Here is a 15,056-nt window from a genome sequence, read left to right as displayed (position 1 = left end):
CTTTTAACAGAACTAAATCGCTCCAAATAATTTTGGCGAAAGTTTACTGTAAAGTCGGAAAAGCTATTTCTCGCGATTTATTTTTCTTTAATTTTGGAAACAATCAACTGGAAAATAACCTTATCTAGGTACCACATATTCTTAACTGTCACAGTTCGCTTGTCAGTATTCACGACGTTCTTAGAATCTTAAATTTTTTGGGTGACGTCAACATGGCCCCGTAACCTCCCAGGCCGTGAAGTTAATTGATCTTTAATTCAGACACGTCGAAAGTTCAGATAACTCTGCTAACGTAACTTTTGCAGCCTACCGAATTCGGAGTACTGGCGAAGTAAGTAATGGCAAATTTTACCATCCTTAGTGGCTCCATTCTTACGACAGGCTTTTTCCCCCCTCTGACTGTAACTATGTTAGGTTACCGCCACAGATATGTATAGCATTGCTGTACTTGCTTGCCTGCCACACCAGCAAATTAGCGGTCAGTAGATGGAACCAAATGGGCTGACAACACAAAAGTGCACCTGAGTGGGGACTCGTACCTGAAACGTTATGACTACAAGCCGAATGCGCTAGCTACCACTACACCATCTCCGCCTGTGATGGTGTTCGGCATTTTTAAGGAATAAAAAAACATGAACAGTTTCCACTGTTAAGACTAGTAATGATTAGTCTACATTATAATGCCCGTATACGTCTGTCTGTCACGCAAAATGGTAGCTTAGCTGCGCAAGTAACGAGACGCACGCAATGCGGTATAAAAAGGACGGGCGAAACCGTGGATTTTTCCACGGGCTAACGACTAGTTTTATGCATTTTTTTATCTTTTCCCAACGCAAATGTTTTCGCCTGATTTGTTTTAAAGTTTGTTCTCATTAAAACTCATCATTAAAAAAAAACAAGAAAAAAAACAATGAGTGCAAGTTTCGTCAAATTCTACCGACAGATTCATGTTTCGACAAATTTACAATTCGAGTAATATTCTTTCAATTTACTATCCGTGTTTTCCAATAATTTTCCCCCAAAAAATAGGAGTAAAAAGGAATGAAGTGCCTATGGCAACGTTTCCATACCGATTTCCATACCGATAAAGCGGGTTATTCCGATTAGGTAATAAATTATAATTATTTGAATGACAAATTAATGATATTCGATAGACGTGGACAAAAAAAACAAAAAAAACTAGCGTCATGACACGAACATATCTCATCATAAACAACACATTTATACTTTTATAATCATTTGCAACTTTTGGACACATCTTTTATCTGACACGTACAGCACAGATAAGCTTCGTCTGCAAAAAATCGATATTAAACCACATCAAAGGATGTATAAATTTCCTGACGAAAACCGCATTATAACGCATCATTAGATCACCGCCGGGTACAGATTAAAATTGACAGAAATCTAAACAGATGTAATCTTGCTTCGTAATTTGCTTTTTCTATCTTCTCTTGTCAACTTATAGTGTCTGTCCTCGTTGTTTTTTTTTGAGACACACTGCCAGATGTCTAATCAGAAAGTTTTGGCGTTACAAGTTTTCGCGCGGAGAGAAAGGTCACATAATATTGTTTTCATCCTTTTTGCTACTTTTGAATGAAAATAAGTTGAGAAAAGTTTTCTTGTACAACATTAATGTAAAGCATGAAACACTATGTCTAAAAGATATTTAGAGATTAAAATACTGACTGGTAAAATCAAATTTAGATTGTAGGAGATCACGCTAAAACAACGTTTAGGAGGTTTCATGGGTGCTAAGTATCCTAGGCTAAGGACTGGTATTGCAAATGGTATTGTAAACACAATATTTGGACTGATATTCAAACCTTTGTGTTTGTTTTGATACGAGTACTGGCGCGAAAGTAGAAAGTTGAAATTTCTAAATAAGGAAAACTAACAAAATGTAGATATATGTTTATTTGTAATAGAAACATTCTTACTTATGACAAAATAACATAAATTTTTTCATTTTTTTACGTTTAAATTTTGTCTCCTAAAAACGATATCTACATTAACGGTCGCCGCCATTATCGAAGAAACCCAACTTGGTTCGTACATATTTTGTTCCTTTGTGACGTCACACGGCGTACATATCTCAATAGGACTTGTGAAGATTGAATAACTACTTGGTCTTTCCTAGAGTGACTAGGATTTATCGCGAAGGTTTGAGCGGCAAAAAATACTTTAACACTTTAATAATTTTAATACTTCTCTCGCGAAAGTTTCTCCAATCAAGAAGCGAAATTCGAGTAGTATCACTGTATAAAAAATGCGAAAGAAGGTAAGCAGAGAAAACTTTGAGACTGTTTTTGTTTTGTTTTGCTATCACAAAAGCACTTACCACCAAATCTGTGACTTTACCACCGATAGTAAAAACGCCTGAAGCAGTTAGCAAAAAGAGAAGTATAAAAACAGCAAAAGGGAAAGAAAATCGTGACAACAGGGAAATATTCAACACCAAAAGTTATTGAATTGATGAATGAAAAAAAAACCATAAAATATTGTACTTTAATATGCTTCAACTAATTTTAATTGTCTTAAAATCTGTTTTTTGCGGTTAAAAAAATAAATATTTTGAACTGAAAAAACTTTTGCTTTTTGAAAAAATTCTTTAACTTTGCGGGAAAAACTTTCGCGTTTTTTCAATGAAATAATTTTAAGGAATAAAGTTTCACGAAAAAACCTAAAAATGAACTGCTTACCCACTGTGACAAACAGGAAAATTAAAAAATTTTCAAAAACATCTGCAAAATTTAACTCGTAAAAGTGGTCGCCACGACAACGCTTCGGCACATATTTTTAAATACACAAAATCAATTATTAATACATTTGGGTTAAAGCAATTGGTAAACTAATCCACACGGATTAGGGAAACAGCATCAACACTGATTGATTTCATTGGTTCGAATCACCTGATTCTATCAACGTATTAGCCGAATCAATGGCGGATCATAACATGTTCGTTTTCCGTAGAAAAACTACCAACATCAAATACACAAGAACAATTAAATGCATGAAGTAGACAAATGGTTGTATTCGAGGGGAAATAAAAACACAACAATGGATTTTTTTGACATGAGAGATGATGTCAAAAAATACCCTGGTATTGTTGAGTGATTTTTGGCCAATATATGGCCAGATTATGCGAACGCGTCATAAGGAATACGTTAATTTATGCGATTAAAAAATGGCGGGACTTTAGCGGTTAGAAAATTTATGTTCCAGCAAGAGAAAACGTACTGACAATTGTATTGTCTCACGAGTAAAAAATACAGGAAAAATTATCTTGGTAACTACAATAAACGCCTTTAAATGTTGGAAAAGAAATCGTGCTGTTTAATAATACATTGATATAGCTGACCTAGCTAGTACTGAATAGAACCTTTGCTTGGTGAAGTTAGACAGTTTATTGTTTAGATTTTAAATCCAGTTTATGGAAAAAAGCACTTTTAAATTTTTGTGAGAACTATTTTTATGCAAATTTAGCCAGCTTAAGATATATACCTTGTTAATTTGGATACTTTAACAAGTACGAATCTATGTATATAATTCATGAGATAAAGCTAAAAGTGTCCAACAAAGTGGGCTATAAAAAATACTTCTCTTTCAAAACCGTAGTTTTTGCTGAAAATAAAATAGACTTGAAACTTGGTATGACATGTTTATAGGCTGGTTTGAAGAAAAATATTGAGGTACAAAAATATTCTCACTATTACCATAGTTTTTGAGTTCCTGTTTTAACACGGGAAAATGATAAACGATTTTTGACAGTTATATCAATTTTGTCAGACAAAAATACATGTACAAAAAACATTAAGAAGAGCAATGTTCATAATTAAAAAATGTCAGAGTCTACGTGCTATGTTAGGGTCAAAATAAAAATTTGTGCCATGTTTGATTGGTGAACCCAGTTTCATATCTTCTAATTTCTTGAACGTACTAAATCACAGATGGACAATAAAAAAATCTTCCATAATCGTGTTGTAAAATTGTGTTACCTGCCCCTGCATGTATACGGTTGTGAAATTCAGGGATTTGTTAGAGACACTAGACCCCCTTCACTTCCCTTAGTTTAATAATTACATTCTCTTTTCTTAAATAAATTCATCAATTTTAAGTTAATATTTGATTTTGCAAATAGGGTCTCAATAAAGACACGTATTTTTCGGATTTATTTTCGTAAATCTGAATTGATACAAATATTGCAAGTCTCTGGAAGAAATTTTATTAAGAAATAAAGAAACAAAGTTTCTTATCCTCCCTGCAAATTTTGCTATGACAAAGTTAAGCTAGCTAGCTAAAAGGTAAATGTAAAGAAAATATCAAGCTAAAATATATGAAGCTAGCTGTCATCAATACATCTACATAAGGCTTTTGATCACCAACTACGTGCCAAACATATTAAAAACATTGTTAGCTAGCTAGCTACATGCACTTGTTTTTCTTATGTCAGTACCCGACTTTATTATGCCGCTATCTTCTTTCCTATAGTACAATGCGACCTCATGAAATAATCAGTGATAATTCAATAAATCTAAAAAAGTAAAACCAAACGGTCTTTATAAATTTAACTAGCTTTGTAATAAAGTTTTGTTGTTTACGAAATACAAAACCACTGCTCAATGCGCCATTTTAATCTTGACCTGAAAAAGTGCTGATTAAGAAAAAAGTCGTAATAAATAAGCGAAAATGTAAAAGCCAATCACATTACAAAACCCGGTCAACGATACCAGGGTATTTTTCGACGTCATCTCTCATGTCAACAAGGCAAAACAAAAGTGGAAGAGACTTGGCAATGATATCGACATTCTAATTTCCATGGTGAGAGAAAAAGAACATTAAATACAACCAATTGTAATGTCTTCCCATGAAGATAAAAGAAACTGGCAACAAAAAGAAAAAAAAGAACTTTTGCAAACAAAAAACGAGCTAAAAAAAACAAATTGACAAATTTGCAGATGCAGTAATAAAAACAATGTTGTTGAGCACCTGTCAAAACGGAAAACATGAAGGTTTTCAAAAATTCATCTTAATTTTTGAATACAGATGACAATAAGAGCTGTAATGTAGAAGTTATAGACGGTAAAGCAGTCAATATTGATGATGGTAAAGACCTAAGAGTTCTATGTCTATTGTTGTTCATCAGAAAACAAATTTCCATGTTCTATACCTGATATTGTTTTCTCTTTGCTTCCTCCATTCATCCTTTCATTTGATGCTTGAACACTATCAGAGCCAAATTGTTTTGCAAAATAAAGCAACCTTGTGTCAAGAAAGTTTTGGAAATTACAATATTCATACGCCAGGCAGATACAAGCCATTTAGAACAGGTTTCATTCACATCACCGTAAAAGAAAATTGTCTAAACCTCTGATGTGAGCCAGAAGTTTTAGTGACCTCAACCAATTGCAAAAATCTTGATTTATCCTTAATTTAATAGCAGAGGGTTTGCTTTGCAATGCCATATTTTAATCCAATTCCACCGCACACTGTTTCTTGTCTGACGTCTTTAAGAAAACAATACATTTGTATCAAATAATCACACAAGTAGATAACTTTACCTTGCCTGGTCACTTCTTCGTGAAAGTTGAAGACTTTACCTTGTCTTTGCACCTGCTTTAAGTAAAAAAATTTGCCTTCTTCGCCCAGTAGAAAACTTTACTATGTACTGTACCTTCTTCGCGCAAGCAGAGAACCATACCTTATCTGCTACCTTCTTTGTGCCGGTACAGAACTTCACCTTGTCTTGTAACTTCATCTACCAGTGGAAAACTTTATTTTGTCTTTTTGTATAAATGGAAGATTTCGGCCATCTAAGAAACTTAATCCATGCGCAAATTTATGTGATTAAGGCATATATGGTCCAGTCATACAATTGTAAGTAAACTAAAATTTACATTACGCATAATTTTTTTAATATAACATAAGTATTTACAACCTTTAAAAACAAATAGCTATTTAAAAATTTCGGTTACTTTATTTGATTTATTAGAATATCCGGCTTAAGGAAAGAAGATACATCATTGCCCACAGAATTCACAGAATTTCTCTCTCTCCTTAAAGCAAACTTCGTCAAATTTTTTTTATCTTGTACATTTCCTAACGGAGTCGCGATTGATTAGCTTTACCTTTTTTCTGATACGAAATACGTTTTAAAAACACAAGGTATATTTAAAAGCTGACTTGCGAGATATGGAAAAAATTGAAACGAAAAGATTATTTATTGCACATACGTAGTTGGTTTGGGATCGCGGATATTAATGCTTTCCAGTTCACTTTTTTCTTAAGAAAACCGACTGTTTTCGGAAATAATTTTTTTGCCTAACTTACTGTTCAGGATTATCACACCATTTAATTTTTACGCGGTGAAAAGCGCAAATGCGAAATTTGTGCAAATTTTGTTGATGAATGCGAACACATAAATCGTGTGTTGTTAAAGCAAGGTAGATACAAAAATGCATGCAATTATAAAACCTAGCATGAAAACATTTCTTGCTCAGCAGGTTTACGTACCCATATGCCAAACTTTTGAGCGCGAAATTTCCTAATCATGCATTTCTTAGCAGTTTGATAATCGGAAGCCTGTTCTTTCGCTTCCCTATAAGTGTCTAGCTTCAGTAAAAATGCGCACCGTTCATTTTTAGAAATTACCTCCCGAAATCTTTTGTACAGTTCCAGTTTGCACAACCGAGAAGGCGTTGGAGCATTCTCTGTACGAGTTAAGCACGCTCCGGTGCGGCCATCTGTTACCTCCGGACTAAGGTCCGAACAGCACCAGTTTATGCTGATGTTATTAGTTTTTTCCGTTTCCCGTGATGCTTCATACGTCGTAACCCGTCCAATCCACGGATGGTTTAAAAAATAAGGCATTGGCAAGTCTTCATCAATGCTGCCATTTTTGTCCAAACGACAACAAACGGCCCTACAGAGATGGCCGTGGTCATAAAGATAACCTAGCGTTAATGATTCTAAATATATGGGTTCAATTAAATGGCTGAGTAAGGCACCTTGTAGTCCTAACACGTTCCACCTACAAACTTTATCACTACAAGACATCGTGCGGAGTCTTTGACCACGTAATATACCGTCAAATGTTTGTTCACCGTCGTTGGAATCAATAGGAATAGTCCCTTCGCCGTCTTCAATTTTAGTTCGTAAAATACCATGAGGCTTTGATGTGTATGTAGGTGTATGTTCTTTTGACAGGTTTCCTGACGAGTTAACTTGTCGTGGTGTAAACAGCGCACCGTCTCCACAAGGAGCTGTACTTATGTATAAATGAAAAGTAACACCATCTTTCAGTTTTGCATGGTCATTCATACCACCTGTCTCAAAAATGGATTCTCCACCTTCATATAAAGATTCAAGTTGACAGTATAAATATCTTAGAAACGCTCGACGACAGACCACTTCAGCGTGGGAATCGTTTACCGCTTTTCCTTCCAAGCTTAAACGTTGTCCTGTAATGCAACGATTTCCGGTACCCATCGCAACCACACGCCCGCTGTCTTCATAACCATTCTGCTGAATCATACTAGCTATAACTTTACGTCCGGCAAAGTTCTCTTGAATCATAGTAGATAATAACAGAAACGCGTGGTGACTTAATGTTGCGATGTTATCGAAGTGTGATAAGCCGTTCGAAGGTGGATTAAGAATGTCATCAATCACATTTTCACCCATGCCCGACTTACTTTTGAAAGCACTTTTGCCAAGTATAGCCTAGAAAATAGATAAGATAACAAAATGTCAAAAAGCCTGTACGCATTGCTAGATAAAAACATCTGTGTTGCCGTTTTATATTATTCTATCAAAGGCTTCGCTGTTACTCTTCGAATGTACGTTTTACTATCACAACTCCCCATGCCAAAATTTTAAATGTAATCAAAGAAGTTACCACACACCTCTACAACTCCCTGATTTAGCTATATTCATCTAATGTACAATCGAAACTGCCATGATACAATCGGAAATACGTGGAAATAATAAACCAACTAATTGGAAAGAAGAAGTGATTCACAGCAATACTTCTTTGGAACTCTGTAATAACTCATTTGCTTTAGAATGACTGTTGCTTTTTTACCTTACGGGAAGAAATTTTTCGCAAAATTTTAATAGGCAAGGAGGTCCCAATTTAACCTGGAAAATTCCATTCACAGGTTTAAATAAATTTATGTAATTTTCAGGCGAAATAGGTTGTCTTGCCAAGCTCCAACACACTTCACGCTAAATAATTTTTCAACCTTTTTAAAGTGGGTAAACAGTTTTTTAACAAAATAAAGGTAAAATCATATCTCATTATAAATCGTGTGTAATTTATAATTTTTTTTCCGCAGCTTATAAAGCTATACTGGTGATACCTCAAGATATAATTACTTACTTTTTTGTAAGCATAAGTTTTAGACTTGTACGTATTTTTAGTATATATATTTATCTAAGATTTAAAACCTTGTATCCTGATAATGATAATTATACCTGTGAAAACACTTTTAATATAGTATAAAATTTAATTTAGACATCTAAAAAAAGAAATAGCTGTTTATAGTTACTATTTCAAGACTTTTTAACAAACTTGTTTTGCCAAACTTCTAGAAATTGACAGATCACCCACATGTTCATGGGATTCAGCCCCCGCTCCCCCCCCCCCCCCCCCCAAACTAGAAATTTAATTACGCACCATACACGATACGAAAGGTTGTCGTTCCTCATCCTGGCGTATAAACTAAATTTATTTGTGGAGGTCTGTTCAGATTGGACAATAAAATACTTGACATGATTAAAGCAAATAAAGTCATCAAAACAACTATTTATGGCGACACCAGGTGGCACAACTGGATTCAGCACAAGCCGAGATGTTTACAATCGTTGGACAATGAATACCGTATCGTTAAGCCTTTTTATGGTTTTCTTGATTTTCGTCGTGAAAACCATCTACACAAATAATAATCTTAGTCGTATTAATGGTGATGAGAAAGATGTATCTGCACTTAAATTTTCATATCCAAGAATTTCTTTTACCCATATACTGATAGCAAATTGTTATGCACCTTAAATGTGATGTTGGCTGCAGGTAATGTAGAACAAGACTTGCTGTAGGCGTTTGACAGATAGATTAACCAAATCAATGTTTGATCCCACAAAATCATAAAACTTGAAACCTTTTCAAACATAGCTAAAACTGTCAAAGTTACGTGTAAATATACACAAATTTAACTTACGGCAACAAGATTCTTATTCCGAAAAGCAGCCATTTTATCACAGCAATTCGATGTAAAAGTACTATTATACTTGCCGATATATGAGAAGACCTGACTGACTAGTAAAGCGTTTTTGATGAACGCATTAGAGAATAATGTAAAAGCATTTCAAATCTATCCCGAAAAATATGCAAGTGTAATTAATTGTATGGCCCCTGTGCAAAGATCTAGTGCTGCTGGCCTGACAAGAATTTGCTGCCAGTTTACCATATCAGATAGTAAGAAAGCAGTACGAATTGATGCAGCACTTGATGTTTATAGAGAAAAGTCCGTTAAAATATGAAGACTGGTTGTAAGGACAGGACAAGGATAATTGACAGAATCGCAGTGAAGTCACTAATAGAAAAACGCTCGTAAATACATTTTGTGATTCCCTTGTAAGTCTGCATGCATGTGTACAGGTTGTGACACGGTAAATGCTTTTGCTGCTCGGTGGCACACTAAATGCACTGAAATCAAGGGCTAGCGAAGGTGAATATTTCGAGCTATTCAAAACACTTGGTGAAGCATTGGATGTCGGAAACAGAGATGATGAGGGCTAAGGAATTTGTATGTCATCTTTATGGGCAAAAGGTGGATTATGTGAATGTTCCTTGTTACAAACTCCATTGTGCAAAGAAAGGATTATGACAAACTACCACTGTGTCAGTCTAGCCTACACAAACATGTGTTGAGAGCAAATCACCTAAGTCGAGCATGGTGAATATTTAGTAAAGAGCATCAACAAATACCATCCCAAATGGTCATGGCTGGTTTATTACCGAAGACGAAAATTTAATTTTATGGATGACGTGTAAACAAGCTCACGATGTTCGTTTGTTCTTTTTTCTTAATGGTGCAATTTCTGTGTAGTTGAAATTGCGGTCTGTAATCTAATTGTCATTTATGAAGGGTTGGTACAATTTTCTTTAAAAACTTTTTTTAAAAAGCTTAACTTAAATCTGTTATCCTATTATCCTGCAACTGTAGTCGAAAATGTTTTGACAAATCATATGAGTGTATAGAAATGAAAGTGCACAGAAATGTGTCGATTAATAACATGTAAAAATTTCGATAGCGAAAATGAAGACTTTGTTGGCGACAGTGGAACAAATGGTTTTATTTTGTACTTGTTTCTTCTGTTATAAATGATAGCCGTAAAAATTGTCTGATTCAGGTCGTACCAATTTAGGCGTCTAAAAATATTTCAAATCGGATCTGCAAAATAGATTCGATTTAGTCAGTTAGATTTAAACAGAAGAATTGATTTGTTTTATTCAAGCTATATCGCCAGGTGCATGTTGATAAGCATCGAAAATTAGCAAATCATCTCAGGCAACTAACTTATACAAATCTGTCAAATTCAAACTCCGTCAAAATATTGTCATTTCAACAAAATAACATAATCCAATTCTGGTCTACAAAATACTCGATCTCTTCAGTAATTTTTAAATCTACACAGATATTTTGTTCATACTAAATTGCTCTGACTTCCAGGAATTCATCAGACGTCTGTAACTACAGTGTTTAATGCAATTAATACAAGATGTTTTGATAGTTTACTGAAATGCAAAAATACCAAGAAACAACAAAATCTGGTCTGTAAATTACACGCCAACAGCCGTGCCTGCATAATATTTGACGTTTCGTCTCACAGCAGTAAACCAAAATTTCACGAATGGCATGGACTATCATGCACTAACGTAACAAATACAGGCTTCCCGAATTGGCTGCGTCCGTCAGGTTAGACAAAAAGGGAGTTTTATCCTGCTGAATAAGCTTTTCCATGTTTTAATTTTTACCAAGGCTCAATGCTGCTAAAGTTTCTTTTATTTTGCAGGTTCGGTTGTTGATTGTTTGCTTGTTGGTTGTTGATTGTTGCTTGTTGGTTGTTGATTGGCTTGTTTACTATCTAGAAGACTTGACTGTTCAGATAGCCTGGTGCACCAATCGAAAATCAAACTTCCCATTACGTTTGTCTTTATATCAAAACTTGACATAAAGAAGTATCGAAAAATAAATTCCTGCCGCTTCTGCTATTGTGTATTCACTCATGTCAAGAATGCTGTGGGATAAAGTTGCTTTGTTTTCAGATTTCAGCCGCACATGTTGCTTACAAAATGTTGTAATAAACAAAGCGTGTATATGTAACTCGTATAAGGGAAGCATAAGGCGCAATTTTAGCAATTGTTATTTGATAAAGTGCCAAAACAGTAAAAATTCTTCACAGCACTGGTAAACAATTTCAAAAAAGATTAACTTTAACAAAAATTACTTCTGTATCAGGTTATTTGTTAACAGTATGAAAATTTCACAATGGGTATCTCGAATAATATATCACAGTCGCGCTAAATGAGTTTTAAACATTGATAAGACATTCTAAAATATTACCAGTGAACTTCAAAAAAACGTTGAACTTGCTAAACACACACACAAGAAATGAAAGTTCAGACTTACACGTAATGCTGCGTCCGCCGCATCCCTTCTTGCATCTTTCATATTAGAAGCTGCCACAGCATCGTACAACTGATCTCCAATTTTTGCTGCAACAGTAAACTTATTTTTGTGCCCTCTACCTTCGTTAAGAACTTCGAATGCGACTTCTAACCCGTTCTTTTGTGCAAGTTCGTTCAATGAACTAACTGGGTTCTTATTCAAGGCATTAAAAGTTTCGTGGGAAAGTATTTTTGATGACAGGGTCAGCGATTTTGACGGCGGTGGAACTAAAGCAGGGTTTGGTAGACTATGTGTCAGCTCTGGTTTCCAACCAGGCATCATACCTGCTGGCTGAGGGTGCGGATTATATCTTGGGATAAAAGAGGAACATGAAGCTTTCTGATTGACGCCTGTGGAATTGCCAGAAACCAATTTGTGGGGTGGTAATGGTGGCCCCTTATAAGAACTCGGAGGTCGAGGAGAAGTGTTGTCACATCTCGTGTTCTTCTGATCACATGTAGTGGACGATATGGGAGAAGAAACTGGGAAAGTTATACTCTCTGTTGATCCAAATTTCGATCTAAACTGATCCCTACTCCTACCTTCATATTGACCTCCACAAGAGTTTGAATTCTGACTGGTCTGTTGAGGATGCGGATTAACTTTCCACGCTTGAGGACCGTAACCATATGCTTTTACAATCAACCCTCGATCGTTCATGTCGTACAAAAGTGGTTGCAATGGCAACTTAAAATGGTGGCCACAGTTCTGGATAATTTCTTTAGTAGAAACCGGTCGAGGAAGTTGATTCAGGAGCTTTAAGATCTGCTCTTGTTTTTGTAGCATAATTGGATCGGATGTTAAAGATTCATTACGTGTTTGTTCCCATTCTGGAAAAAAATACATTGAGATAATGTTCTTGTAGCTACTACTCTGTAACACATTTTTTTTATAAGAAAAACTTCTTTGACCTGAGCCCCAATTTCCGTAGCAAAATACCCGAATATATATATATATTATATATAGGATATATATATAGGCAGATATCTTAAATATTTCCTTAATTTTTATTCCTTTATTTTGACTTTTTCGAACTGGACTAGTTACATGCTTTTATTGTTATTTTTAAAATAAAACTTTGTTAAAATGTATATCAAATGATTGAAGAAAAAGAAACTTTATTATGTTGTGTTTTAAAATTATGGTGACTTGTAAATGGTCTCCAAAAATTGGATCTGAACTTGCTAAGGCTGGGGATTTTCTTAAAAATTTACTTAAGATTTTCTTATAAAAAAGATGTGTAGAATAACACAAATCTCTTTCTTGCTTTAATGTTATTAAAGACATGGACAAGAAAGTGCTAAAAATTAAATTGAGGAAAAAGCTTCCAACTTGCTAACTTAACGTTAGATTTAAAAAAGTTTTAAAACAAATTGTATGATGAACTACATACCATTGGAATGAAAACTGTGGTAACTTCCTTGCTGTTCTACATCACCCATCCTAAATTTTTTCAAAGCTGGAGCATATTCCCCGTGACTGTCAAAAGTATATCTTTCATTAAATGGAATGTTTTCTGAAGGAAAATATTCATCATCCCTGTAATCTTGTCCTGCATTGCGAGGTATTTGCTGCACCAGTGGTCCAACATTATTCATGTAATTCAACGTACCTCTTTCTGAACCATAATATTTATTTTCACGACTTCGTCTTTCATAGTAAGGCCTGTGCTGCATAGGTGGTTTTACATCCCTATTGAAATCTATTGCTTCTTTTGGATCATTTTTATGTGCCAACAAATCTTGATAATTTTTGGATAAATGAGGTGGTAAAGGAATTGTTGATTTTTTGTCATTCATATCTATTACTGTACTGTTTTCAAGTACCTAAGACTTGAAGAGAAATATGAAACCTAATATTGGTTTTTAAATAAATGAATTAAAAGAGGAATTTTAAACATTCAGTTGGGAGGGGTAAAGAGATTATGTGCACTGTATAACCTAAAAATACAAAACCAAACAAAAAACTAAAAATTATTATTGCAGTGTCCTACTGCAACGATTTTGATGATTTCAAAACATGAAAATGTAAAAAAACGAAATTATAGATGAATGTGTGTATGTGTACACATAAAAACTTATATCAACTGTGCGCTGTAGTGCGACCTCGATCACTCACCCTGTGTATTATGTACTGGATGCACTCCCTGTTTTAACTTATTTTGTTCACCATGTACAGCTGTTTTAACCTTCACATATTTAATGTTGTATAAATAGCGGATGGTCCCTTAAATTGATAAAGATAAAAAAATATTGGGGATGGGGAGAAAGGTTAAAGTTTACTCATACTATGGTCGATATCTGTGATGCTGCATTCTATACAAACAAGAACAAACATTTATAATTGATGAAATTTGAAGCTAAGTAATTGCAGGAATTCATTTTCATAACATGAAAATTGATTTTTGATGGTCTCTTAACACTCTGTGTGAGGCTGAAGGCTTACTTGCAAATTAAATTTTACAGGGGAAAAGTCATAGATATTTTAGGCCAGTAAAAACTAGTAAAATTCTAACCCTCATAGGTGAATTGTGACACAGTTTAATATATTGCATATAAAGTAAAACCTGAGTATCAGTCATCTCTCTGTTATTGATCATCTGCTAAATGACGACCACTTCAAAATGCACCTTCCAATTTTAGTTTAACCTGCCTATAGCGACCAATTCACTAGTGCAACGAAAGGGCACAAAATTTGACTTCCTATTTGCATTAAAACCTGAATAATGATCAAAAATTATATTGATCACTGGTAAAGTATATGTCACTTTTGTTTTTGGTACACAAAGGTTCCCAATCATTTCGCAGGTAACTTTTTAGGATATTTAGGAGGATATTAGCTGTTTTTTAAGGAGATTGTTTCAATAAGCAGAGAAAAGACATACAAAAGCTTTTAGGAGAATTTGATATAACTTAACTGATGCAGAGTTTAATAAATAGTTGTTCTCTAAAAAATTTAGACTTTTAGGAGTATTTGCAAAAAAATCAGGAAATTTTAGGATATATTTTAGGGTTATTTAGAAAGATTTTATTTTTTTAGGATTTTTAGGATGCGTGGGAACCCTGTACACACTTTTGTAATAAAAATATATAAATTATAATCAGGCTGGTCATTATTCTTATATTTCTATCGTTCTAAACAAGAGCTATTGTTTCAACCTGATATCCCAGCCTGATATTTTTATAAAGAAGGTGGTGTTCTGTCCTTTTAAAACTGGACAGAGTTTATATATATTATAAACGTTTTAAACAAGGATGAAGTGTTCTGAAATGGAACAAGGGTTTATAATTAGAATGTCCCGTTTGCAAAAGAGCACAACAATAT

At 34.4% G+C, this 15,056-nt stretch overlaps 1 protein-coding gene across 1 annotated transcript; it reads right to left on the bottom strand.

Moving 5' to 3' along the window:
- Positions 1-921: 921 nt before the first annotated feature.
- On the bottom strand, positions 922-14,579 carry LOC130637460 (double-stranded RNA-specific adenosine deaminase-like). The gene is made up of 3 exons (XM_057446930.1): positions 13,126-14,579; positions 11,694-12,562; positions 922-7,722 (listed from the first exon to the last, which is right to left on the bottom strand). The coding sequence occupies exons 1-3, from the start codon at positions 13,529-13,531 to the stop codon at positions 6,475-6,477; spliced, it is 2,523 nt and encodes an 840-aa protein (XP_057302913.1). The 5' UTR covers positions 13,532-14,579; the 3' UTR covers positions 922-6,474.
- Between the last annotated feature and the right edge of the window lie 477 nt (positions 14,580-15,056).

This window comes from Hydractinia symbiolongicarpus, chromosome 1 (assembly GCF_029227915.1).
Source record: "Hydractinia symbiolongicarpus strain clone_291-10 chromosome 1, HSymV2.1, whole genome shotgun sequence".
NCBI lineage: Eukaryota > Metazoa > Cnidaria > Hydrozoa > Anthoathecata > Hydractiniidae > Hydractinia > Hydractinia symbiolongicarpus.
This window is presented reverse-complemented; position numbering and strand designations above follow the sequence as displayed.